A 25,058-nucleotide genomic window follows, 5' to 3' on the forward strand; every position below is an offset into this window, starting at 1 on the left:
AGGCAACGTTTCGGGACGAAACGTTGCCTATTTCCTTCGCTCCATAGATGCTGCTGCACCCGCTGAGTTTCTCCAGCATTTTTGTCCACAGTAGTTTGAATGTTATGACATACTTGTACAAGTCGTTGGTGGAGGCCAGCTTTGTGTAAGGAGGAACTGCAGATGCTGGTTCATACCAAAGATAGACAAAAAGTGATCTTATAGAGATGTATAAAATCACGAGGAGAATAGATAGGTTAAATGCAGTCTTTTACGCAGGGTAGGGGAATCGAAAAGCGGAGGATTTAAGTTTAAGGTGAGAGGGGAAAATTTTAATATCCTACCCAGGAAAGGAGGTAGAGGTAGTTGTGCTGTGACATGATACCTGTGTTCTGAAGAAGCCTTGTGTTATTGAAAATCAAGTTATTAGACATCTGTGACAACGGAGGAAAGGTTCGGGGCTAGAGAGTTTGACACTCGCAACACATTATTTGTCCTTCAGGATATTCAAATATAAATGTCATTTTAATAGCAAGTATGTTTACATTTTACTACTGCAAATATACTCAAGGCTGTGTTATATTAGACAATAGACAATTGGTGCAGGAATAGGCCATTCGGCCCCTCGAGCCAGCACTGCCATTCACTGTGATCATGGCTGATCATCCCCAATCAGTACCCCGTTCTTGCCTTCTCCCCATATCCCTTGGCTCCGCTATCTTCAAGAGCACTATCTAACTCTCTCTTGAAAGCATCCAGTGAATCGGCCACCACTGCCTTCTGAGGCAGAGAATTCCACAGATTCACAACTCTCTGGTGAAAAAGTTTTTCCTCATCTCTTACCCCTTATTCTTAAACTGCGGCCCCTGGTTCTGGACTCATCTGGACCAACACCGGGAACATGTTTCCTGCCTCTAGTGTGTCCAATCCCTTAATAATCTTACGTTTCAATAAGATCCCCTCTCATCCATCTAAATTCCAATGTATACAAGCCCAGCCGCTCCATTCTTTCAACATATGACAGTCCCGCCATCCCGGAAATTAACCTCGTGAACCTACGCTGCACTCCCTCAATAGCAAGAATGTCCTTCTTCAAATTGGAGACCAAAACTGCACACAATATTCCAGGTGTGGTCTCACTAGGGCCCTGTACAACTGCAGAAGGGCCTCTTTGCTCCTATATGTAATTAAGGTCAACATGCCATTAGCTTTCTTCACTGACTGCTGTACCTGCATGCTTACTTTGAGTGACTAATATACACGGACACCCAGATCTCATTATACTTCCCCTTTTCCTAACTTGACACCATTCAAATAATAATCTGTATCTCTTTTCTAGCCACCAAAGTGGTTAACCTCATATTTATCCACATTAAACTGCATCTCCCCACTCACCCAACCTGTCCAAGTCACCCTGCATCCTCCTCACAGTTCACACTGCCATCCAACTTTGTGTCATCTGCAAATTTGCTAATGTTACTTTTAATCCCTTCATCTAAATCATTAATGTATATTGTAAATAGCTGCGGTCCCTGCACCGAGCCTTGCAGCACCCCACTAGTTACTGCCTGCCATTCTGAAAGGGACCCGTTAATCCCTACTCTTTGTTTCCTGTCTGCCAACCAATTTCTATCCATGTCAGCACTCTACCCCCAATACCATGTGCCCTAATTTTGCCCACTGATCTCCTATGTGGGGCCTTATCAAAGGCTTTCTGAAAGTCCAGGTACGCTACATCCACTGGCTCTCCCTTGTCCATTTTCCGAGTTGCATCCTCAAAAAATTCCAGAAGATTAGTCAAGCATGATTTCCCCATCGTAAACCCATGCTGACTCGGACCGATCCTGTTACTGCTATCCAAATGTGCCGCTATTTCATCTTTTATAATTGACTCCAGCATCTTCCCCACCACCGATGTCAGGTTAACTGGTCTATAATTCCCTGTTTTCTCTCTCCTGCCTTTCTTAAAATATGGGATAACATTTGCTACCCTCCAATCCACAGGGACTGATCCTGAATCACGAGAACATTGGAAAATGATCACCAATGCGTCCACGATTTCTAGAGCCACTTCCTTAAGTACCCTGGGATGCAGACCATCAGGCCCTGGGGATTTATCATAGAAACATAGAAAATAGGTGCAGGAGTAGGCCATTTGGCCCTTCGAGCCAGCACCACCATTCGATATGATCATGGCTGATCATCCAACAGTATCCCATCCCTGCCTTCTCTCCATACCCCCTGATCCCTTTAGCCACAAGGGCCACATCTAACTCCCTCTTAAATATAGCCAATGAACTGGCCTCAACTACCTTCTGTGGCAGAGAATTCCACAGATTCACCACTCTCTGTGTAAAAAATGATTTTCTCAAAGACTTCCCTCTTATCCTTAAACTGTGACCGCTAGTTCTGGACTTCCCCAACATCGGGAATAATCTTCCTGCATCTAGCCTGTCCAACCCCTTAAGAATTTTGTAAGTTTCTATAAGATCCCCCCTCAATCTTCTAAATTCTAGCAAGTACAAGCCGAGTCTATCCAGTCTTTCTTCATATGAAAGTCCTGAAGTCTGGTGAACCTGCTCTGTACTCCCTCTATGGCAAGAATCATCCTTCAGTCCCATCAGTTTACCCTACACCATTTCCTGCCTAACGTGAATTTCCTTCAGTTCCTCCGTCACCCCAGATCCTCTGGCCACTAGTACATCAGGGAGATTGTTTGTGTCATCCTTAGTGAAGACCGATCCAAAGTACCTGTTCAACTCATCTGCCATTTCCTTGTTCCCCATAATAAATTCACCTGTTTCTGTCTTCAAGGGACCCACATTTGTCTTAACTAATTGTTTCCTCTTCACATACCTAAAGAAGCTGTTACTATCCTCCTTTATATTCTTGGCTAGCTTACCTTCGTACCTCATCTTTTATCCCTGTCTTGCCATTTGTTGCTCTTAAAGTTTCCCAATCCTCTGGCTTCCCGCTCATCTTTGCTATGTTATACTTCTCTCTTATTTTTATACTGATCTTGACTTCCCTTGTCATCCACAGTCGCCCCTTACTCCCCTTAGAAGCTTTCTTCCTCTTTGGAATGAACTGATCCTGCACCTTCTTTATTAGTCCCAGAAATACCTGCCATTGTTGTTCCACTGTCATCCCTGCTAGGGTATCTTTCCAGTCAACTTTGGCTAGCTCCCCCCTCATGGCTCCATAGTCCCCTTTGCTCAACAGTAATACTGACAGTTATATTATTTAATAGAGTCGTCTAAATGTCAATAGAAGTAATTACTTCTCAATTTCAATGGCCACCCACAGTGAAACTGACAGAATGTGTTCTTAAGAGACAATGGTGTCTGATTACTGCAGGGATATTATGTGGAAACAGTTGTTTCTCCTCCTATACTTTTTTAATCCAAGACAGCTATTTCCTGCTTGTTAATTTCCAGAGTAATTTTGAAGTGGTTCACTAGTTCCCGATGAAAGTTGTGTTATATCCAATTTGGTCCGCGTAATGCAGTGAGTGTTCCCTAATTCATCAATCACGTTATATCCAAAACATGTAATAGATACCCATGTTATGACAGAACTACCTGTACATGGAAGATTCACCAGACTTATTCCCTTGAGTCTATCAGGCGAGCAGAGATTAAGTGGACTGGGCATGCACTCTGAGTTTAAAACACTGAGGGTGCAGATAAGATTTATGAGGACGTTGCCATGATCCGGGGGCCTGAGCTGTAGGGAGAGGTTGAGCAGGCTCGGCCTCTATTCCTTGGAGCGCAGGATGATAAGAGGTGATCTTAGAGTCATAGAGTGGAAACAGTGTGGAAACAGGCCCAGCCTACTCAACCTCTCCCTAAAGCTCAGACCCTCTAATCCTGGCAACATTCTTGTAAATCTTCTCTGTACCTTTTCCATCTGGATAACATCTTTCCTATAACATAGGAACGGACCACAATATTGTAAATGTGGCCTCACCAACATCTTATACAACTGCAACATGACCTCCCAACTTCAATACGGTGACTGATGAAGGCCAATGTGCCAAAAGCCTTTTTGACCACCTTATCTACTTGTGACTCGATCTTCAAGGAACCATGCACCTGCACTCCTAGATCCCTCTGCTCTACAACACTCCCCCGGTGCCCTACCACTCACTGTGTAGGTCCTGCCCTTGTTAGACATCCCAAAATGTAACACCTCACATTTCCCTGTATTAAATTCCATCAACCATTCATCAGCCCACCTGGCCAATCGATCAAGATCCTGCTGCAATCTTTCACAACCATCTTCACTATCTGCAAAACCACCCACTTTTGTATCATCAGCAAACTTGCTAATCTTGCCCTGTATGTTCTCATCTAAATCATTGATATAGATGACAAACAGTAACGGGCCCAGCACTGAACCCTGAGGCACACCACTAGTCACAGGCCTCCAGTCCGAGAAGCAACCTTCCACCCTCTGCTTCCTTCCATGAAGCCAATGTTGTATCCATTCAGTTATCTCTCATTGGATCCCATGCGATCTAGCCTTCCAGAGCAGCCTATCATGCGGAACATGGTCGAATGCCTTACTGAAATCCATGTATACAACATCTACAGCTCTGCCCTCATCAACCTTTTTAGTCACGTCTTCAGAAAATTCAATCAGATTTGTGACACACGACCTCCCACGTACAAAACCATGCTGACTATCCCGAATCTGCCCTTGCCCATCTAAAAGCCTGTATATCCTATCCCTCAGAATACTGTCTAGTAACTTTCCAACTACAGATGTTAAGCTCACTGGCCTCTAGTTCCCAGCGTTTTCCCTGCAGCCCTTCTTGAATAGTGGCACATTTGCCACCCTCCAGTCTTCCGGCATCTATCCTGTATTTAAGGACGACTCGTAAAAGACACTTATAGAGGTGTATAAAATCATGAGAATAGATTGAGAGGACACACAAAATCTTGCTCAGAATGCGGGAATCGAGAACCAGAGGACATGGGTTTGAGGGGAGGAAAGATTTAATAGGAACCTGAGGGGTAATGTTATCACATCAAGGGTGGCGGAAACAAACAGCCAGAGTGGGTAGTTGAGGCAGGGACTATGTCAACGTTTAAGAAACAGACAGGCACGTGGATAGGACGGGTTTGGAGGGGTATAGACCAAACGCAGGCAGGTGGGACTAGTGTAGATGGGACATGCTGGCCAGTGTAGGCAAGTATGGCTGAAGGGCCTGTTTCCACACTGCATCACTCTGAGAGATAATCTCTAATGGAAAATTGTTGAGGGTTCTTGCAGGTAGATAGGGAATCAATGATTTCCCCCCGTTGAGTGTCCAGAATCCATGGTCAATGTCTCTGAATGAGGACTGGTCCACCCTCAGTAGATATGAAGCAAAGTTTCTCCACCATAAGGTTGGTGAATCTGTAGCATCCTCTAGCCTAGAGGGCGTGGAGGCAGTTATACCATGTATTCAAGGCAGACTCTACAAAGAAGCATGAGGATAGAGGCCAAGACTGGACCTTGTGTGTTGGTGCAGCTCGAGGGCCACTTGGTTCCTCCTGCTCCCGTTTCATGGGTTTGGTGCAGGGGAGTGAGCGGGGTAGGCCAGGGGTGGCTGATCTGCGGCACTCACCGGGCTCTCTCATTCCCCCAGTACCTGGTCAGCATTCCGCTGAAGATGTTCCGGCTCTGGGCGTTCATGGGCATGATGGCGCAGGTGAGTACTGGCCAGTCTCCACGCTCTGCAATTTGCGGGTGGCAGGGAAGTGGGAGGTGTTGTGGAGAGCAAGGAAGGTTGTCTAACGCACGCACACACACATGCAAGCACACACCACCCACACACACAAACACCCCCCCCCACACACACACACACACCACACACACACACCACACCACACACACACAAACACACGCACACCCCCACACACACACGCACATCCCCTCCACACGCACTCCACACACACACACGCGCGCACACACCCACACTACACACCACACACACTCCACATACACACACACACACACACACACTCCACACTACGCACACGCACACACCTGTGGACGCTGCAATCTGCTGGAGGAACCCAGCGAGTCAGGCAGCGTCTGTGGAGGGAATGGACAGGCGACCTTTCAGGTTGTGACTTCTTCACTCTTGGATTCATTTCTGTCCACTGATGCTGCCCAGTCCCACCGAGTTCCTCCAGAACTTTGAGTTTGTATATTCCTACCGTAGGATGGAGATCAGCCGGAAAGTTGGTGGGGAGGGAGAGGAGGCAGTGGGGGAGATGGTGGGGGGAGGGGAGGGGGCAGTGGGGGAGGGGGTGGTGGTTTTAACCGAGCGAGAGATGCGGGTGCTCTTGGGGTGGGGAAGGTGGGAGTGGGGGCTAGTGGTGAGTTGGGTGGTTTATCAAGCAACTGTCTCTGCTGCAGGTGGGAGACGGGGGCTGAGGGGGGAGGGAGGGGTTTATCAAGCGATTGGGCCTGTGTCTCTCCCAGCTGTAGGTGGTAGCGGGAGGTGGTGGGAAGGGGGAAGTTTATTGAGCAGGTCTCACAGGCACGGTCTCTCTCCAGTGCAGGTGCTAGAGAGGAGGGGGAGGTGGTAGGGAGAGGTGGGATCATGCAGCAGGTCTCAGACTCGGGCTCTCTGGTGCAGGTGGGAGTGGAGAGGGGGAGGTGGTGGGAGAGCGAGGATTATTGAGCGGGGTCTCACAGACTCGGGATCTTTCTCTCTCTGGAGGTGGGAGGGAGGGAGAGGTAGTTGCAGGGGGGGGGGGGTGCGGGAAGGGGGGGGGGTATTATTGAGCGGGTCACTGACTCGGGCTCTCTCCCTCTCTCTCTCTCTGGTGCAGGTGCCGCTGGCCTGGCTGGTCGGGAGGTTCCTGAGCGGCAACTACGGCAACGCTGCAGTGTGGCTGTCTCTGATCATCGGGCAGCCGGTGGCCGTGCTCATGTACGTGCACGATTACTACATCCTCAACTACGAGGGCAGCCTGTGACCCAGGAGAGGTCGCCCTGCACAGCCACCCACAACCTCCCCCCTCCCCCCATGGACCCCCCATTCACTGCCTGGGCACCCACCCCATACCCACTGCCCGGGCACCCACCCTACTCCACCCACACAGACTGCAGGTCCGCAACCCATCCCGTGCCTGTGCTCGGACCCCCACCCACCCCCGGTGTGGACCCTTGCTGCCAGCTTTACCAGTGGACACTTTTTTTGGATAAACCTTTTAGTTTTTGTACATGAATAATCAATGCCTTAAAGGGAATGCCTGTCCCATGGCCCGGGCAGAAGCACAGTCCTCTTCCCCCCCCACCCCATCTCCTGCCTACTGTTAATGTACATGCCAGTAATGGAGGACAGTTTGACACTGCAAGCTGCGAGAGGGAGAAATAAATATTTCAGTGGAGGGAAGGTTTGATGAGATTCCCTAGAATCTACAACCTGCTGATGTCTCCAAACTTGGAAGGTTTTGACCTTGGAGACGTCAGTAGGTTCTAGAGAATCTCATCATCCACTTTCTTGACAGCAACTGTGAATATTATAACCAAGCACTCGGTGTTGGACCAGTGTAAACCAGCAACTGCTGTTCGTTTCCACAATCAACGTTAAAACCCTCCTCCACCGTTTGGGAGAATGTCCCTTCTTCCCCTGAGCTTGCCCCTTGTACATTGTTGGCTGGAGCTCACTCAATCTCTACATGTGTGTGCGTGTGTGTTGGAGAGATTGTCGGCCGGCATGAACCTCCAGCCAGGGAGATCTCTGTGACGGAGGAGGCTTCGACGGGCTGAAGCCACAGCCCATCCCCTCAGGACTGGAGCCTCAGCCCCTCCGCCCCTCTGGCCAAATTCACGGGACCTGCCTCCACCCTGCTGTGTCAGCTCGGGAGAGACTGAAGGGGAATCAGCTCCCTGCCTGTCCCGATTCCCCCACCCCCCCCAGTTTGTTCAGCTCAGCCCACCATAGTGCCCAGACCCAAGCGTGAGAAACCACGGGACAGGAGAGATGGTGTTGGCTGTTGTGCGTGAATCCCAGCCTCTCCCCTCAGTTGTTGTATTTCACCAAGTGCCTGACTCTTTGTAACTTTTGATTGTAAGCCTGTTTCTTACTGTGAGATACAAAATCCGCAGGGTTATTGCAATCCGCTCCGTCCACACCCTGGCCGACAGGGAAAGGGGTTACCACCCCAGGGGTGGGGTGGAACTGTGGTCTGGTTGTCACAGACCTGCAGGGTCCAGCGATCACTGAGCCATAGATAGACACAGAATGCTGGAGTAAATCAGCAGGACAGGCAGCACCTCTGGAGAGAAGGAATGGGTGACGGTTCGGGTCGACACCCTTCTTCAGACACTGAACCATGTCTGCCTGTCGCTCCAACCCCCTGAGCAGCTGCCTGCTGCTGGGCTCCACTCTCCACCTCAGAAAAGAGGGGAAGGGGGAACCCTCCCTGTGTGATCCCTAACCCCCCCCCCTCCCCAGACCAGACCCCAGTTTGGGAGACACACATGAACAGGAGCCACACAGTGCGTGAACCCCAACCTCTCCCCTGTTCTGCGACGCTGGGGGAAGATTATATTTTAACGGTGAGGCCTTTATTGTAAAAGGCAGCTGAGCCCGAGCCAGGAACGGCAGGGTGTGTGTGGGCAAGGACTGGTACTGTCATGCACACATGTGGGGTAACGGTGACACAGTCCACCTGCCTCACCTCCTGGAACTATCCCCTGCTGGCAGCCCTCTACACCAGCAGGTCAAACACTAACCCCAGCCCCTTAACGGGGAACAGGGTAGAGATGGGTGCAGGGATGTTGTTCCGAGCGCTCTTTATATACACAGGTGTGTGAAAACATCTGTGCCCACCTCTCCCACCCCCCTTTCTTAATTCTCCCTCTCCCCTCTCGTCCAGTCCCTGCCTAGCTCCCCCGTCAGCAGTTGAATGGTGATGGCGGTGCCCAGCCTGGAGTGGCATCTGTTGCGATGCTGGGCTCTGGTGTGAATCCAGACCTGTGCTCAAGTGTCCTTCCACCACCGTCGCTGCCTGTATTCTCCTGAGGGTCAGTGTTCCCATCGATTGTGTTTACTGCACGGTGTTGCGTGGATCAGTTCAATGTCCAATACTGATATCAGCCTGCCTGTGCCAAGTGTTTTTGTTGATTTTTAAATCGTGTGGAAACATTTATTGTAAATCATGGAATAAACAAGATGTGATAGTCCCAGTGTGGAGCAATCCTGCCAGAACGGGACCTTTTTTAAAATAAACAATCTTTTCAATAACGTTCCAGCAGCTGCTATTTCTTTCAAGGACTATTGGTTTACAGTGGTAAATGCTTGTGTTCAGAAGTATCTGTATCACCCCTTTACTTGTTGCATTTACAGTTATCAGCTGGGCTAGTATCAGGCGGTGCCAATAAGGGTTTGGTGTTAAGACAAAGTGAGAACCTTCTAGCTTAATGCCCCTGTCCCACTTAGGAAACCTGAACGGAAACCTCTGGAGACTTTGTGCCCCACCCAAGGTTTCCGTGTGGTTCCCGGAGGTTGCAGTTAGGGAGACTGACAAAAACTTCCGGGAACCGTACGGAAACCTTGGGCAAAGTCTCCAGAGGTTTCTTAAGTGGGACAGGGGCATTTAGAGTCTTGCTGTGTCTAACCTGTGCTGTCCGTGCCCAGGGAGTTTCACCATGTGCATAACTTGAACTGTTCTATTTTTGTAGCTGGACACATACATTACTGTTCATCCCAAGAAGAATGTATGGGTTAGAGATTCTCCTCCCCTCCCCATTATCAATTCTCTCAGGGATGGTTTCCTTCCCATCCACCTCCCCTACAGCTCCACGCTTCTCCTCTCCCCTGCACCTTCTCTCCTCCTCTCACTCATGAATGGATACACTGTATGCAGCCCCCCACCCAACCTTGTAGTTTCCCCTCTAACTCCATGCCCACGCTCCTCTCCAACCGGCAATCAAACTCCCACCCACTCAAATTAGAGAATTTTATTTCTAGTTATAAGGCACAATATTAAAAAAGCAAAGCAAACACTGTTTCAACTGGGGTTTACATCAAATGAAAATATACAAAGCATTCACTTTCCAGGGTGTTTCTCCATGGGAAGGTGTGGACGAGGCGAGGGACGAACTGTGGATCCTTCACTCTGCTCATCTGGCTCACTGGAAAGAGGATACAGACATTCACATTTGCACCCGTCTCAACCCTTCCCTCTGCTGAACCAAACACGTAGAGGAGACGTACTTCATGGCGGCTTGCTTGCTGGCCGGGAGCAGCGTGGAAACAGGCTCTTGGCCCACACTAACACACTAGGGACAATTTAAATTTATACCAAGCCAATGAACCTACAAACCTGTGTGTCTTTGGAGTGTGGGAGGAAACCGGAACACCCGGAGTAAACCCACAGTACAGACAGCACCGGCAGTCGGGATAGAACCCAGGTCTCTGGCGCTGTGAGGCAGCAACTCTACCGCTGTGCCACCCTAAACGTGCCAACATTCCTCAACTTGCCTCGGCTGCTGCGTGGTGTCCCAACCCCACGTCTACCCTCACCCACCTTGGAGGTCAGGGTGGGACCAGGAATGAATAAACACTTTGATCCAACAGCATGAGGATGAGTGTGATCTTAAAGAGGTGTTTAAAATCATAAGAGGAATAGATCGGGTAGATGCACAGTCTCTTGCCCAGTGTAGGCGAATCGAGGACCAGAGGATCAAGGTGAAGGGGGAAAGATTTAATAGGAATCTGAGGGGTAACTTTTTCACACAAAGGCTGGTGAGTGTATGGAACAAGCTGCCAGAGGAGGCAGTTGAGGCTGAGACCATCGCAACGTTTAAGAAACAATGAGACAAGTATATGGGTAGGATAGGTTTAGAGGGATATGGACCAACCACAGGCAGGTGGGACTAGTGTAGCTGGGACATATTAGTCGGTGTGGACAAGTTGGGCTGAAGGGACTGTTTCCATGCTGTATCACTGAGTCCCAAAAGGTCACGGGATGAAAACCGGTCGGCACTCCTCTGAAAACACGCAATTCGGGGACTCCAGGTGTTTGTTTCCAGCCAGAAGCCGCTCCCAATACAGAGTGCAGGATTATCCTCGACCTGAGCGTTCCCAGAACTTTCGTGTCCGAGTCCTAGAACAGGCCCACAATGTCTGTGACAATCATGGTGGCATGGCCAACTCTTATCTGCCTGCACTGATCCATATCCAAGTGCCTGTCCCCAAATCCCCAGACTGTCCACCCTATGTATGCCTCTCATCATTTTATATACACCTGTTGGGTGTCCAGTGGTCCACGCTATGCAGTTCAAGTCTGTCCAGCCACGTCTCTGTCCACAAGACCCACTATTCCAGGCATATGGTAAACTTGCTTTCGTAGGACAGGGCATTGTCAGGAAGTAGTGACGCAGCTTCATAGGACTTTGGTTAGGCCCCAATTGTGGGCGCCCCATTACACAAAGAATATGAAGGGTTTGGTTTAGAGATACAGCGCGGAAACAGGCCCTTCGGCCCACCGAGCCCGTGCCGACCAGCAATCCCTGCACATTAACGCTACCCCTACACACACACACACACACAAGGAACAACTGTACATTTATACCAAGCCGACTAGCCTAAAGAACTGTCGTCTTTGAAGTGTGGGAGGAAACCAAAGATCTCGAAGAAAATCCACGCAGGTCACGGGGAGAACGTACAAACTTCGTACAGGCAGCACCTGTGGTCAGGATGGAACCCGGGTCTCTGGCGCTGTGTGGCAGCAACTCTACCGCTGCGCCACCGTGCCACCCAGGTGCAGGGGAGGTTTACCAGAATGATGCCTGGATTAGAGGGAGCAGTTGGGCAGACTTGGATTGTTTTCTCTGGAAAGCTAGAGGTTGCAGGAAGACCTGATAGAAATGTATAAAATTATGGGACACATAAGATAGGGTAGACAGTCAGAACCTTCCCCCCCGGATAGAAAACAGTGGAGGACAGCTCTACGGTGAGAGGAGCAAAGGTTAAAAGAGATGCACAGGGCATGGTTTTTTAACTCAAGAGTGGTGGGTGCTAGATGTAGAAATGCTAATGGTGTTTGAGATTTTGGATATATACATGGACGGCTGGAGGCCAAGCTAGGTGTCTCTGTGTGTACTGTTCGCAGACGTGGATCTGCAATCACGCATTACAATCACTACACTCTTAAACCTCTACTCCATCAACATTTCTTACTTTATCTGTACACTGTGGGCAGCTCGATTGGAAACATCGTCTTGTTGGAACTGACAGTGCCGTGGGAGGACCGTCTGGAGGAGGCCCACGAGAGGAAGATGACCAAGTATGAAGAGCTGGTCATAGACTGCCGTAAGCAGGGCTGGAAGGCAAGGTGTATGCCCATCGAGGTTTGCTGCAGAGGTTTTGCAGGGCAATCGCTCTACAAAGCCCTGGGCATCAACGGAGTGGCGAGGAGAACACCATCAAGAACACCACAGAGGCAGCGGAGAAAGCCTTGAGGAAGCTCTGGATCAGGAGAGGAGGTCTATGGGGAGGAGCGAATGCCACCTGAACACAAGTCGTGGTCTGATCAACCACGGCTGGGTCGCCTGGGTGAGGGTGTCTGATGTTGAAAGCCCCGAAACACCCAGGTTACATCACAGATGATGTGTTCAGGAGCTGTATTTTATCAATTTATTGTCTTTCCGCAAGGACAAAGATAATTTATTGTCTTTCAGGCAACAAAAGCTTTTCACTGTACCTGACAATTAACTAAACTAAACTTCAGGCAATGAAGGGACATGTATTATGTGCTGGCTGAGAAGAGTTGGTTTTGGCATCATGTTAAACATGGACATTGTGGGAAGAAATGCCATTTCCTGTGCTGTGCTGTTCCATGTATAGGAAGGAACTGCAATCACTAAAAACTGTAGTAACTCAGCGGATCAGACAGCATCTCTAGAGAAAAGGAATAGGCGACGTTTCCGGGCAAAACCCTTCTTCAGACAGTCTGAAGAAGAGTCTCGACCCAAAATGTCACCTATTCCTTTTTTCTATAGATGCTGCCTGACCCGCTGAGTTACTCCGATTTTTTGTGTTTGCAGTTCCTTCCTATACATAGAACAGCTCCGTCTCACACTCACCTTGGCTTTATTCTGCACAGGCAGATACAGCTTGAACTCAGCAGGCAGCTCGTCCTCAGAGTACAACCGATCAGAGAAATAGACCCGCCTGATGCGACAGTTGGCGTGAATCTGGAAAACAAGCAATGCCAGCGGTTCACTCACAGACAGTCAGCCCACTGTGAGCCGCCCCACTCTGGGAGGCTCTGCCGGTCAGGGTGGGAGTCAGCCTGTAGGGGGGAGATCAGGGTGGGAGTCAGCCTGTAGGGGGGAGATCAGGGTGGGAGTCAGCCTGTAGGGGGGAACCACCGCGCCGACCCCTGCTCGTCCCCCGATAACCAGGGAGCCAGCAACGGCGGACGCGGGGAGCAAGGCCCCAGCGGGGGAGTGTGAACCGGGGTCAGGCCTGCATCCTCAAGGCCGGCCATAGGAGGCACATAGCAGGCCGGGTGAGGAGAGGGAACGTTGGATAATCCAGACAAAGGTGATGGCTGCAGGCCCTGCAACAGCCTGGGGCTCGATAAGACCGAAAGCGTGGTCTGGATCAGACTTTGGAAAAGGCAAGAGGCATGGAAGTGTGAAAACGCACATCTCAAGATTCAGGGGCAGATTCTTCCCAGCTGTTATCAGGCAACTAAACCATCCTATCACCGACAAGGGAGTAGTACTGAGCTACCATCTACATCACTGGAGAACCTTGGACTATCTTTAATCAGACTTTATCTTGCACTAAACGCTATTCCCTTTATCAAGTATCTGCACACTGTGGACGTGTAGGAAGGAACTGCAGATGCTGGTTTAAACCATAGACACAAAGTGTTGGGAGTAACACAGCGGGACAGGCAGCATCTCTGGAGAGAAGGAATGGGTGACGTTTCGGGTCGAGGCCCTTCTTCAGACTGAGGGACGGATCGATTCTTCACACAGTGGACGGCTCGATTGTAATCATGTCTACTCTTTCCGCTGACTGGATAGCAGGCAACAAAAATGCTTATCCCTGTAGGTAGATAAAAGTGCTGGAGAAACTCAGCGGGTGCAGCAGCATCTATGGGTTTCGTCCCGAAACGTTGCCTATTTCCTTAGCTCCATAGATGCTGCTGCACCCGCTGAGTTTCTCCAACACTTTTGTCTACCTTCGATTTTCCAGCATCTGCAGTTCCTTCTTAAAAGCTTTTCCCTGTACCTGGGCACACGCGAGTGACCATACACTAACCTAAAGGTGACAACAGGAGACACTGAGGCGTGGAGTAGTTGCCTCACCTGGACCCGCAGCGTCTCGATGTAGTTGGTGCCGTAAGCTCTGCGGGTGAAGTCGGACAGGTTGAACTGGATCTGGTTCCAGCCGTCGTCCAGCCTCATGGGCATGGTGCAGATGAAGGGCTTCACCCGGGTCGTGCTCTGGTAGTTGCTCGCCCGGAACCGCCGACGCACGTTCTTGTCGTCCAGGACCTGTGGCAAACCGCACCGTGAGGGTGGGGGGAACGGAGTACGGGCATCGCGGGGAAGGGGGACATCTTTGGACACCCTGTGCGTAGGGGAGAGGGTAGGGCCGAAGATGTCCTGGTTGGGTTGCTCCTAGGCCTGGCCAAGCTGGCCGTCCGAGAGTCACGGCGCCAGGCGGTGGAGGGCTCTGGGGTTACGTCCGCAGCCGGGTGGTACTAGAGAGGGACTACCCACTGTCCACGGTCACCCTGGGGATTTCCGGGACCACTGGGCACCGCGGGGGGTGGAAGTCATCCTCAATGGGGATTGTAATACAGCTGTTTAGAAGTATATTTTGTATATTTGTTTGACCATGTAGTAGGGTGGTGGGTTATGTTTCGTTTGCTATTGCACTGTAAAAATTATTTTTAATAATTGATCAAATTATCTTAGGTTAAAAAATAAAAATAAAGAAGGGAGGGACAGAGCACGGGCACTGTGGGAGGGGACAGAGCACGGGTAGAGTGGGGGGACAGAGCAGGGGCACAAATGGTGAGGACTGGACAGGGGACAGGCTCATAAGTTCATGTTCATGTTATAGGAGCAAAATTAGGCCATCCGGCCCATCAAGTCTACTCCGCCTTTCAATCATGGCTGATCTATCTTTCCCTCTCAACCCCATTCTCCTGCCTTCTCCACATAACCCGACACTCGCACTAATTGAGAATCTATCTATCTTTGCCTTAAAAATATCCATTGACTTGGCCTCCACATCCTTCTGTGGCAAAGAATTCCACAGATTCACCACCCTCTGACTAAAGAATGTCCTTTTGTTCTGAGGCTGTGCCCTCTGGTCCTACACGCTCCCGCTAGTGGAAACATCCTCTCCACATCCTCTCTATCCAAGCCTTGTTCCTCCTCCCAGCTCCTGCGCCCCTAAACCTGACACCCCCCATACACACCAATGCAGCACAGGAACGGGCCTGAACGCTGGCATCCCATGCCCAGTGCCCATGCATCTGCAGAGCCAGCCCAACCACACAGCGTTTGAACATAGAACAGTACCACATGAGCAGGCCATTCGGCCCACAATGTCCGTGCCCGAACATGAGGCTCAGTTAAACCGATCTCCTCTACCTGCACGTGATCCGTACCCCTGCATATTGATGTACCTATCATCCACACATCTTTAAACTTTGTCCCTCTCACTTTAAACCTACGCCCTCTAGTCTTTGACATTTCCCTGCTGGGAAAAAAGGTTCCTACTGTCTATCCTATCTACGCCTCTCATAGTTTAATACACTTCTATAAGGTCTCCCCTCAACCTTGGGCAGACGTGGATTGTTTTCCCTGGAGCGTACAACCTCTCCGTATAGTTCACGCCCTCTAATCCAGGCAGTACCATGAGAAACATCTGCATCTCTCATAAATGTTACAAATTGGACAGTAGTCGCAAAAGCCTGAAAGTACGTACTCCTAGATTCACAAACATCTTCTGCCCCGCTGTTATCAGTCTACTGAATGGTTGGCCCATAAGCTGGGGTGCCGTCCCAAACCTTCCAACCTACCTCAAAGTCACCCTTGCACTTTTTTAAAATATCTGCACAGGTATTTTTCTCTTTACACTACCTGTTGCACTTGTGTATGGCTTGGCTGTACTCATGTATAGCTTGATTTAATTGGATAGCACACAGATACAATAAGTTTGTCACTGTATCTCGGTACACGTGACAATAGGGTGGTGCAGCGGTAGAGTTGCTGACTCACAGCGCCAGGGACCTGGGTTCAATCCCATCTATGGGTGCTGTCTGTACTGATTTTGTACGTTCTCCCCGTGACCTGCGTGGGTTTTCTCCAAGATCATCGGTTTCCTCCCACACTCCAAAGACGTACAGGTTTGTAGGTTAATTGGCTTGGTATGAATGTAAAAAGTGTCCCTAGTGCGTGTGTAGGATAGTGTTAGTGTGCGGGGATCGCTGGTCGGCACGGACACAGTTGGCCGAAGGGCCTGTTTCTGTGCTGTATCTCTAAACTAAAACTAATAAACCAATCCCCAAACCAAGATCTAACGTACACGATTGCTCTGAGAGATGTTTGGACCGGAGGTCACTGCTCAGTGGGCAGCAGTGGAGATCGGGGTTACGGGGAGGTTAACTGTGTCGGCACTTGATCATCATGCTCGATGCCGGGAGCCCCGGTCACACTCTCACCTGCACTTCGAAGGTGAAGTATTTCTTCAGGTTCTTGATGATCATGACCAGGAAGGGCAGCTTGATGCCCAGGGTCTTCTTGGGGTCTGCTGGACATGTGATGTACGTGGTGCTGGCGGGGGGGATTCAGACACACAGTTAGGGCAATCCAAGAGGAGCAGGCGGTTCAATACAATACAATACAATTTTATTGTCATTTGAGCCTCAGTGAGGCTCAAACGAAATTCTGTTTCAGAATCAGAACACAAAGTTCTGCAGGAACGCAGCGGGTCAGGCAGCATCCGTGGAGGGAATGGATAGACAACAAAATACGTTTTTCCACGGTAGCTCGGTACACGTGACAATAAGAAACAAAACATCCCTTCACCCCACCACAGGGGCTGGGATCAATCCTCTCTTCCCCCCCCCCCCTCCTCCACAGACTGCCCCCCTCTCTCCCCACCACCCACCACAGACTGGCACCCTCTCTCTGCCACCACCCACCCTTTTCCCCTGCCAGCCCCCTCTCTGTCGCTGTCCCCCGTGCCCCAGGGAGTTAACGGTGGGCCTCACCTCACGTTGGTCCCCTCCACCTCCAGCACCAGGGACTGGATGTCATTGTCGGTGATTCTCTTGATGTGGCCGTTCCTCACCTGGGATCAAACAGAGCGACGAGCGCATGAATACAGGATCCAGTGCCCGGAGGCCGAGGGGAACACGCAACCCACAAGATCACGGAGCAAGATTTCACTCAACATTTACACCCCGTGAAGAAAGATGTAGCCCGGTGGGGCGGTTAGACTGGGGACAGGGCTGGGCAGGGCTGGGCTTCTCTCCCTGCCTCTGTGCTCCACCTTTAGTTTAGTTGAGAGATGCACTGCGGAAACAGGTCCTTCGCCCCACCGAGTCCGTGCCGGCCGGTGATCACCCGCTACGCTAGCACTATCCAACACACACTAGGGACAATCTACAATAATACAAAGCCAATTAATCTACAAGACCGGGGTAGACACCAAATGCTGGAATAACTCAGCGGGTGAGGCAGCATCTCTGGAGAGAAGGAATGGGCGACATTTCCGGTCGAGACCCATTCCTTCTCTCCAGAGTTGCTGCCTCAGCGCCAGTGACCCGGGTTCGATCCTGACCACGGCTGCTGTCTGTACAGAGTTTGTACGTTCTCCCCGTGACCACATGGGTTTTCTCCGGGTGCTCCAGTTTCCTCCTACATTCCAAAGACGTACAGGTTTGTAGATTGTGTAAGAAAGAACTGCAGATGCTGGTTGAAGAAAAAGACACAAAGTGCTGGAGTAACTCAGCGGGTCAGGTAGCATCTCTGGAGAACATGGGCAGGAGGTGTTTTGGGTCGGGACCCTTCTTCACACAGTGTAGTAGAGAGGAGGGAAAGATGGAAGAGATGAGGGTCTGAAGAAGGGTCTCGACCTGAAACGTCAGCCATTCCTTTTCTCCAAAGATGCTTTCTGACCCGCTGAGTTACTCCAACTTTTTGTGTCTATCTTAGGGACAGGACTAAGCCTGGCGAGTGGTGGGTGGATGCAGGAGAAAAGAGGAGGTTGATAGGCAGACAATTGGACAAACATTATCGTACCATTTGAACCACAGAATACAGCACAGGAACAGGCCCTTCAGCCCACAATGTCCGTGCCCAACATGATGGGTGAATAGGGATGACAGTCAGAACTTTTTTTGTTGCAGGGTGGAAATGTCAAACACTAGAGGGCCTATCTTGATGGTTAGAGGGACAAAGTTTAAAAGGAGATGCATGGGCCAATATTTTGTTTCTATACAGAGAGCAGTGTTGCCTGGAATGTGCTGCCAGGGGCGGTGGTGGAGGCAGATACAATAGTGGTGTTTATGAAGCTTTTGGGCAGACACGTGGATATGCAGGGAATGGAGGGATATGGTTCATGTGCGGGTAGAGGAGATGAGTTTAACTTAGCATGGTGTTGGGCACGGACACTGGAGGTGGAAGGGCCTCTTCCTGTGCTGTAGTGTGGCACGTTTTAAACAGCATGAGGGTGGAGAGGGATGGGGATGGAGTTGTGAGCGGTGAAGCCTGGACTGTTTCTCTCGGTCTGGACTGTCACAGGCTGTTGCCCAGTGCAGCGTCACAGCTCGCTCTGTGTTCGCTGTTGTCAGTTGCCGGCTTGGAAACGTATCGCCGTCGTGAGCAGGGCACTGAATTATTGAATGCATCAGCCTTGGGCCAGTGGGCACCATGCCAGGCTGCCTGATCGGGTAAAGCTGGGGGCAGAGGGAGAGAGCACCTTCCAGCGTGTGGAATATTAGCCCAAGCGACTGGGCAGGCAAATGGAAGATGCAATATCATGGGGGAAATTCCCCAGTTCTTTTTACAGCAGAGATAAGCAATTTCTTGATTTGAACAGGTGTCAATGCTTATGGGGAGAAGGCAGGAGAATGGGATTAGGAGGCAGGGATCAGCCATGTTTGAATGGTGGAATAGATTCGATGGACCGAATGGTCTAATTCTACTCCGAGAACTTGTGAACGTGAATAAATAACAGCATGGGGAAGGCGTACGGTTAACCCTCAACACCATTGACACGCACAGAGGGGTCTTGAGACCCATGTCGTTAGCTACCTGCAAGTGGCAACACAAGCAGATGGAAAAGCAAATGAGGCGTGTGGTATACATGCCTTCATCGGTCGGGGCATTGGGGATAAGAGTCAGGACAGTATGATCCAGACTTATAAAATATTTAGTTAGGCCATATTCAAAGTATTGCGTGCACTTCTGCTCGCCCCATTACAGGAAGGAAGCGGAGGGTTTGGAGAGTGTGCAGCAGAGGTTTACCAGAATGCTGCCTGGATTAGAGTGCATTAGCTAGCTATACGGAGAGGTTGGACAGATTTGCGTTGATTTCTCTATAACGCCGGAGGTTGAGGAGAGTCCTGATACAGGCATATAAATCTATGAGAGACATAGACTGGATAGATAGTCTGAACCTTATTCTCATGATGGAGATATCTAATACTAAAGAGCATAACTTTAAGTTGAGAAGGTAAATGTTTAAAGGAGACGTGCAGGGCAAGTTATTTTTTTTTTTTAAGAATGTTCAATGCCTAGAATGCCCTGTGGTGGAGGCAGACACAATAGTGGCCTTTCAGATAGACATAGGGATATGCACGGAACAGAGGGATATGGATCATGTGTAGGCACAGGAGATTAGTTTAATTAGGCATCACATTCAACACAGACATCATGGCCCAAAGGATCTGTACTGTTCTATGTTTTCATTTGAGTCTCACCTACTCATTGAAACATCAGAACATCTACCCTGGCAAGCCCCCTTAAAACCGTGTCTGCTACAAGAAGCTCAAGCCTCGGTCTTCTAAACTCCAACGAATACGGATCAAATTTAATTAATCATCTCACTCCAGAAATTAATTGGTGAATCTCTTTTGGACGGCCTCCAATACTAGAATACTCCAATACTAGAAGAAGGGTCTCGACCCGAAACGTCACCCATTACTTCTCCCCAGAGATGCCGCCTGCCCCCAGTGAGTTACTCCAGCTTTTTGTGTCTCTCTCCAATACTAGAACATCCTCTCATTAATTAAAGGGGCCAGATCTGACCCAGTACCTAGTCCTCCAGCTGTGGCCTTACCAACACCCTGATAATCGTGACAGACCCTGGCTATTTCTCAACTCCGTTCCTTTTGCAAAAGGTCATAAGTGATGGGAGCAGAATTAGGCCATTCGGTCCACCCCGCCATTCAATCATGGCTGATCTATCTCTCCCCCCTAACCCCATTCTCCTGCCTTCTCGCCATAACCCCTGACGCCTGTACTAACCAAGAATCTATCAATGTAGGACACTATACAGCTCACCTTCAGTGCTTGCTACACCTGCCTGCTTCATGTATGATGTTAAAAACACAGGTAATTCAGCCCATTCCAACTAGAGTTGGGTCAGATGAGCCAGGAATAGCTCAAGGGGTAAGCAACTGTCTCCTGCCTCTGGTTCTTACATTCGCAGAAATCCGCAAGAACTCCTATCAGTCTCATAAATGTTGGAGCCACCCCACACTGGGTAAGATCCCCAGTCCCCTGCATGTTGAGGGGACACTGTGCCCCACCCCTCTGATGCAGACACCTCACAACCTCCCCTCCCCAGTGGGATCACCTCACGCTATCTCCCTCTCCACAGTCCTCTCTCCTCTGTCAAACCTGCACACCCCCACATTGGTGCGGGCGGACAGGGGACAGACAGCTCACTTCCCCAGAGGTAACATCTCACCCCACCACCCTGCTCCATAACATCCCCACCCCCCCCCCATTCCACACCCCCCGCTATAAGCTTTGCCCCCAGATCTCCACCCCATCCAACCACTCCATTCCCACCTCCCACACATCCAGATACCACTCTGTGCCCCCCAAACCACTGTAATCACTGCCCCCACATCACCTCTACCCCACCTCTGCCCATCCAACACCCTCCCCACATGCCCCACCCCACCCCACCCCTCTGCACGCCCTCCTGGACCACAAACCTTGCCCATACACCCTCATTTGCAACCAAAATACCCCACAGCCCCTACCTGGCATCCCCTTCAAGCCCCTACCCACCCCTCAGCCCGAGACCTCCTCCCCCCACAGACCCCTCCCCATCTCCCCACCTTCCCTCCTCTCTCTCTCCTCCCTCTTCCTCTTCTCCCTCACCTTCCCACTCTCTCCCCCTCTGTCTCTCACTCCTTCCCTTCCCCCCCCTCCTCCTCCTCTCTCTCCCTCCCTTTCTCCCCCCCTTCTATCTCCATCCCTCTCTCCCTCCCTCCCTCTCTCCCCCCTTCTATCCCCCTCCCTCTCCCCCTCACCTTCTTGTCCCATATCTGTAGCGGTTTGCTGCCGATGCTGTAGAGGATGGAGAGGAATCCGCTCTGGAACGTGTTCTTGAACATGATGTCGCCGCCGCCGCCGCCGCGGGCTCCCCGGCCCAGTCAGTCCCCCCGGCCCAGCCCAGCCCAGCCCAGCCCAGCCCGCACCAAGGTTCCGGCCCAGGAAGGTTCCGGGCCCGCTGCTCCTCCTCGCCGCTGCTCCTCCTCGCTGCCGCTGCTCTGCTCCGCCCGCGGTCGCCTCTCTCTCTCTATCCCCCTCTCTCCGCTGCCGCTGCCGCTCCTGCAGCCGCCGGGCTCCGGCCTCTCTCCCTCCCTCCCGCCCAGCGCGGTCGCTAAGGCCGTTGCCGGGGGCCGTTGCCAGGGCGACCCCGCCTCTGGTCCCGCCCCCTCCCCTGGCCCGTGTTTGCAGCCGCGTTGCCCCGGGATACGCGCTCCCCATTGGCCGCTCGCCCCGTCACTCACTGCATCACGCGTCACGTCCACATGATGGTCCCGCCCCCTCTCGCTCCCATTGGTCCCGCCTCGCCCTCTCCCGCCGACCCATTGGTCGGTCGCGCTGTCACTCCATGGATGAGGTGCCCCGCTGATCCCGCCCCCTGCCTCTCCCATTGGGCCCGCCTCGTCCCTCCATTGGCGGTGGCCCCCGTCACTCCGCACGTCACATCCCGGCACACTCTCTCCCCATTGGTTCCGCGTCCTGTCCATCCACGCGTCCCGCCCCTCCCTCGGCATCCAATCAGCGCGCGGGCTACACAACGCGCCGCCATTGGCCGGCCGGGCCCCGCTCATCAGCATAAGTGGGCGGGCCCTGCGCGGCCATTGGGCGCCCGGAGCCGTGGGCGTGGCCGGGCCCCGCCAATTTGCATGGAGCCCGCCAGCGGGAAGCGACACGTGGGTGTGTTGTGGATACAGGCGTCTGGAGCCCAGGCACAGCAACGGGACACAGAGGCACAGAGACAGAGTCATAGAGACATAGTCACAGAATAATAGACAATAGGTGCAGGAGTCAGCACCACCATTCAATGTGATCATGGCTGATCATCCACAATCAGTTCCTGCCTTCTCCCCATATCCCCTGACTCCACTATTTTTAAGAGCCCTATCTAGCTCTCTCTTGAAAGCATCCAGAGAACCGACCTTCTCTGAGGCAGAGAATTCCACAGACTCACCACTGTGAGAAAAAGTGTTTCCTCGTCTCCGTTTGATTGCCGGTTGGAGAGGAGCGTGGGCATGGAGGGGAAACTACAAGGTTGGGTGGGGGGCTGCATACAGTGTATCCATCCATGAGTGAGAGGAGGGTGGGTGCAGGGGAGAGGAGAAGCGTGTAGCTGTAGGGGAGGTGGAAGGGAAGGAAACCATCCCTGAGAGAATTGGTAATGGGGAGGGGAGGAGAATCTCTAACCCATATATTCTTCTTGGGATGAACAGTAATGTATGTGTCGAGCTACAAAAATAGAACAGTTCAAGTTATGCACATGGTGAAACTCCCTGGGTACGGACCGCACAGGTTAGACACAGCAAGACGCTAAATGTCCCTGTCCCACTTAGGAAACCTCTGGAGACTTTGCGCCCCACCCAAGGTTTCCGTACGGTTCCCGGAAGTTTTTGTCAGTCTCCCTACCTGCTGCCACTACCTGCAACCACCTGCAACCTCCGGAAACCTTGGGTAGGGCGCAAAGTCTCCAGAGGTTTCCGTTCAGGTTTCCTAAGTGGGATAGGGGCATTATTCTTAAACTGTGGTCCCTGGTTCTGGACTCCCCCCAACATCGGGAACATGTTTTCTGCCTCTAGCGTGTCCAACCCCTTAACAATCTTATATGTTTCAATGAGATTGCCTCTTATCCTTCTAAACAGAGACACAGAGACAGTCATAGAGACACATACAGAATCATAGTCACAGAGATCCAAAGTCATTGAGAAATAGTCAGAGAGACACAGAGTCATAGAGACACAGAGAGTGAGTGAGTCATAGTGATCGTCACAGAATCACAGTCCGTCACAGAGACACAGTCATCGAGACAGAATCAGGCACAGCGACATAGTCACAGTTATATAGTCATGGAGACACAGTTATAGAGGCACAGAGAGTGAGAGTCATGGTGATAGTCACAGATACACAGAGAGTCACAGAGACAGTGAGAGTCACAGTCAGAAAGAAAGTCATAGTGATAGTGATAGTCACAGAGTGAGTGTGTCAGGGTCACAGAATCAGTGTCAGTGAGTGAGTCACAGAGAGAGTGATAGTCAAAGAGTGATAGTGATAGTCATAGATTGATACAGCGCAGAAACAGGCCCTTCAGCCCAACTTGCCCACACTGTCCCAGCTACACTAGTCCCCACCTGCCCGCATTTGGTCCATAACCCTCCAAACCTGCCCTATCCACCTACCTGTCTAAATGTTTCTTAAATGTTGGGATAGTCCCTGTGCTGTACGTGGGAGGGAAATCAGGTGCTGCTGAGGGATACCATTGCCCACGTGCAGGACAGACGGGTGGATGCCTGCCTGGTCAGCTTGGACCAGGGGAAGGCCTTCAACAGGATATCGCACACGTACATGATGGACGTGCTCTCCAAAATGGCCTTTGGGGAGGGAATCAGGAATTGGATCCAACTGCTCTATACCGATATCTGTAGTGCAGTCCAAATCAATGGGTGGGAATCAGGCAGCTTCCCCGTCAGGTCTGGAGTCAGGCAGGGTTGCCCTCTCTCCCCTGTCTTGTTCATCTGTTGAATTGAACCCTTTGCCGAGTCCATCAGGAAGGACGTGAGCATAAGAGGAGTGACATTGCCAGGCAGTGGGGGCATTCAGGTCAAAACCTCCCTGTACATGGACAATGTCGCGCCCTTCTGCTCGGATCCAGGGTCGGTCCGCAGATTGATTAGCGTCTGCGACCAGTTTGAGTCGGCCACGGGAGCCAGGGTGAACCGCAGGAAGAGGGAGGCCATGCATCTTTGGCAACTGGCTCAACTCGGTGAAAGATGCTTTTGGTCTGCCCGAACCTTGTTGACCTCTCCTGCAGAGCAAGAATTTTACAGAGGCCAATTAACCTACAAACCGGCACATCGTTAGGATGTGGGTGGAAACCGGAGCACCCAGAGAAAACCCACGCGGTCAGAGATGTGCAAACTCCACACAGACAGCACCCACGATCAGGATCGAGCTTGGGTGGAGAAAAGCTGCCCCTTAGATACCATTGCCTGCACCTAGCCCATGTAATAGAAACTCCCACAGACTTAAACAGGCAGCACAAGTGGCCCTTCTGCCCATTGCATCCATGCTGGCAGGTCAAGCCCTAGATTGATTCTATCACACAGCCCTCTCGCTGCTGTCTTTATCAGTTCATCCAGCTCCATTTAAAGTGTGCCTAGACCAGACTCGAGTGATATTCGAGTCTGAAGAAGGGTCCAGACCAGAAATGTCACCTATACTTTTCCTCCACAGATGCTGCCTGACTCCAGCAGTTTGCGTCTACCTTGGGTGATATCAATTTCCACACTGCATTTCCACTAGATCTC

The 25,058-nt window shown here is 51.1% G+C and overlaps 2 protein-coding genes across 3 annotated transcripts in view; one reads left to right on the forward strand and one right to left on the reverse strand.

Moving 5' to 3' along the window:
- dgat1 (diacylglycerol O-acyltransferase 1) overlaps positions 1-7,010 on the forward strand; it is a 108,637-nt gene extending 101,627 nt beyond the window's left edge. The window contains exons 16-17 of one of the 2 annotated variants that reach the window (XM_033041723.1): positions 5,615-5,677; positions 6,810-7,010. In XM_033041723.1, coding sequence (XP_032897614.1) covers positions 5,615-5,677; positions 6,810-6,956 — 210 coding nt within the window. In that variant the 3' untranslated portion in view covers positions 6,957-7,010. The remainder of the gene's footprint in view (positions 1-5,614; positions 5,678-6,809) is intronic. The other variant, XM_033041732.1, reaches the window with a different exon arrangement.
- Positions 7,011-9,933: 2,923 nt separating this feature from the next.
- cfap20 (cilia and flagella associated protein 20) lies at positions 9,934-21,874 on the reverse strand. The gene is made up of 6 exons (XM_033041745.1): positions 21,522-21,874; positions 17,241-17,320; positions 16,689-16,800; positions 14,317-14,505; positions 13,078-13,188; positions 9,934-10,122 (listed from the first exon to the last, which is right to left on the reverse strand). Exons 1-6 carry the CDS (start codon positions 21,603-21,605, stop codon positions 10,120-10,122), a joined length of 579 nt encoding a protein of 192 aa, XP_032897636.1. The 5' UTR covers positions 21,606-21,874; the 3' UTR covers positions 9,934-10,119.
- Between the last annotated feature and the right edge of the window lie 3,184 nt (positions 21,875-25,058).

This window comes from Amblyraja radiata, chromosome 2 (genome assembly GCF_010909765.2).
Source record: "Amblyraja radiata isolate CabotCenter1 chromosome 2, sAmbRad1.1.pri, whole genome shotgun sequence".
NCBI lineage: Eukaryota > Metazoa > Chordata > Chondrichthyes > Rajiformes > Rajidae > Amblyraja > Amblyraja radiata.

Coding starts and splice junctions, on each gene's coding strand:
- cfap20 (XM_033041745.1), bottom strand. CDS start 21,605: ATGTTCAAGAACACGTTCCAGAGCGGATTCCTCTCCATCCTCTACAGC. Junction 17,321..21,521: donor TACAGATATGGGACAAGAAG/GTGAGGGGGAGA, acceptor GTTTGATCCCAG/GTGAGGAACGGCCACATCAA. Junction 14,506..16,688: donor ACTTCACCTTCGAAGTGCAG/GTGAGAGTGTGA, acceptor GGTTTGCCACAG/GTCCTGGACGACAAGAACGT.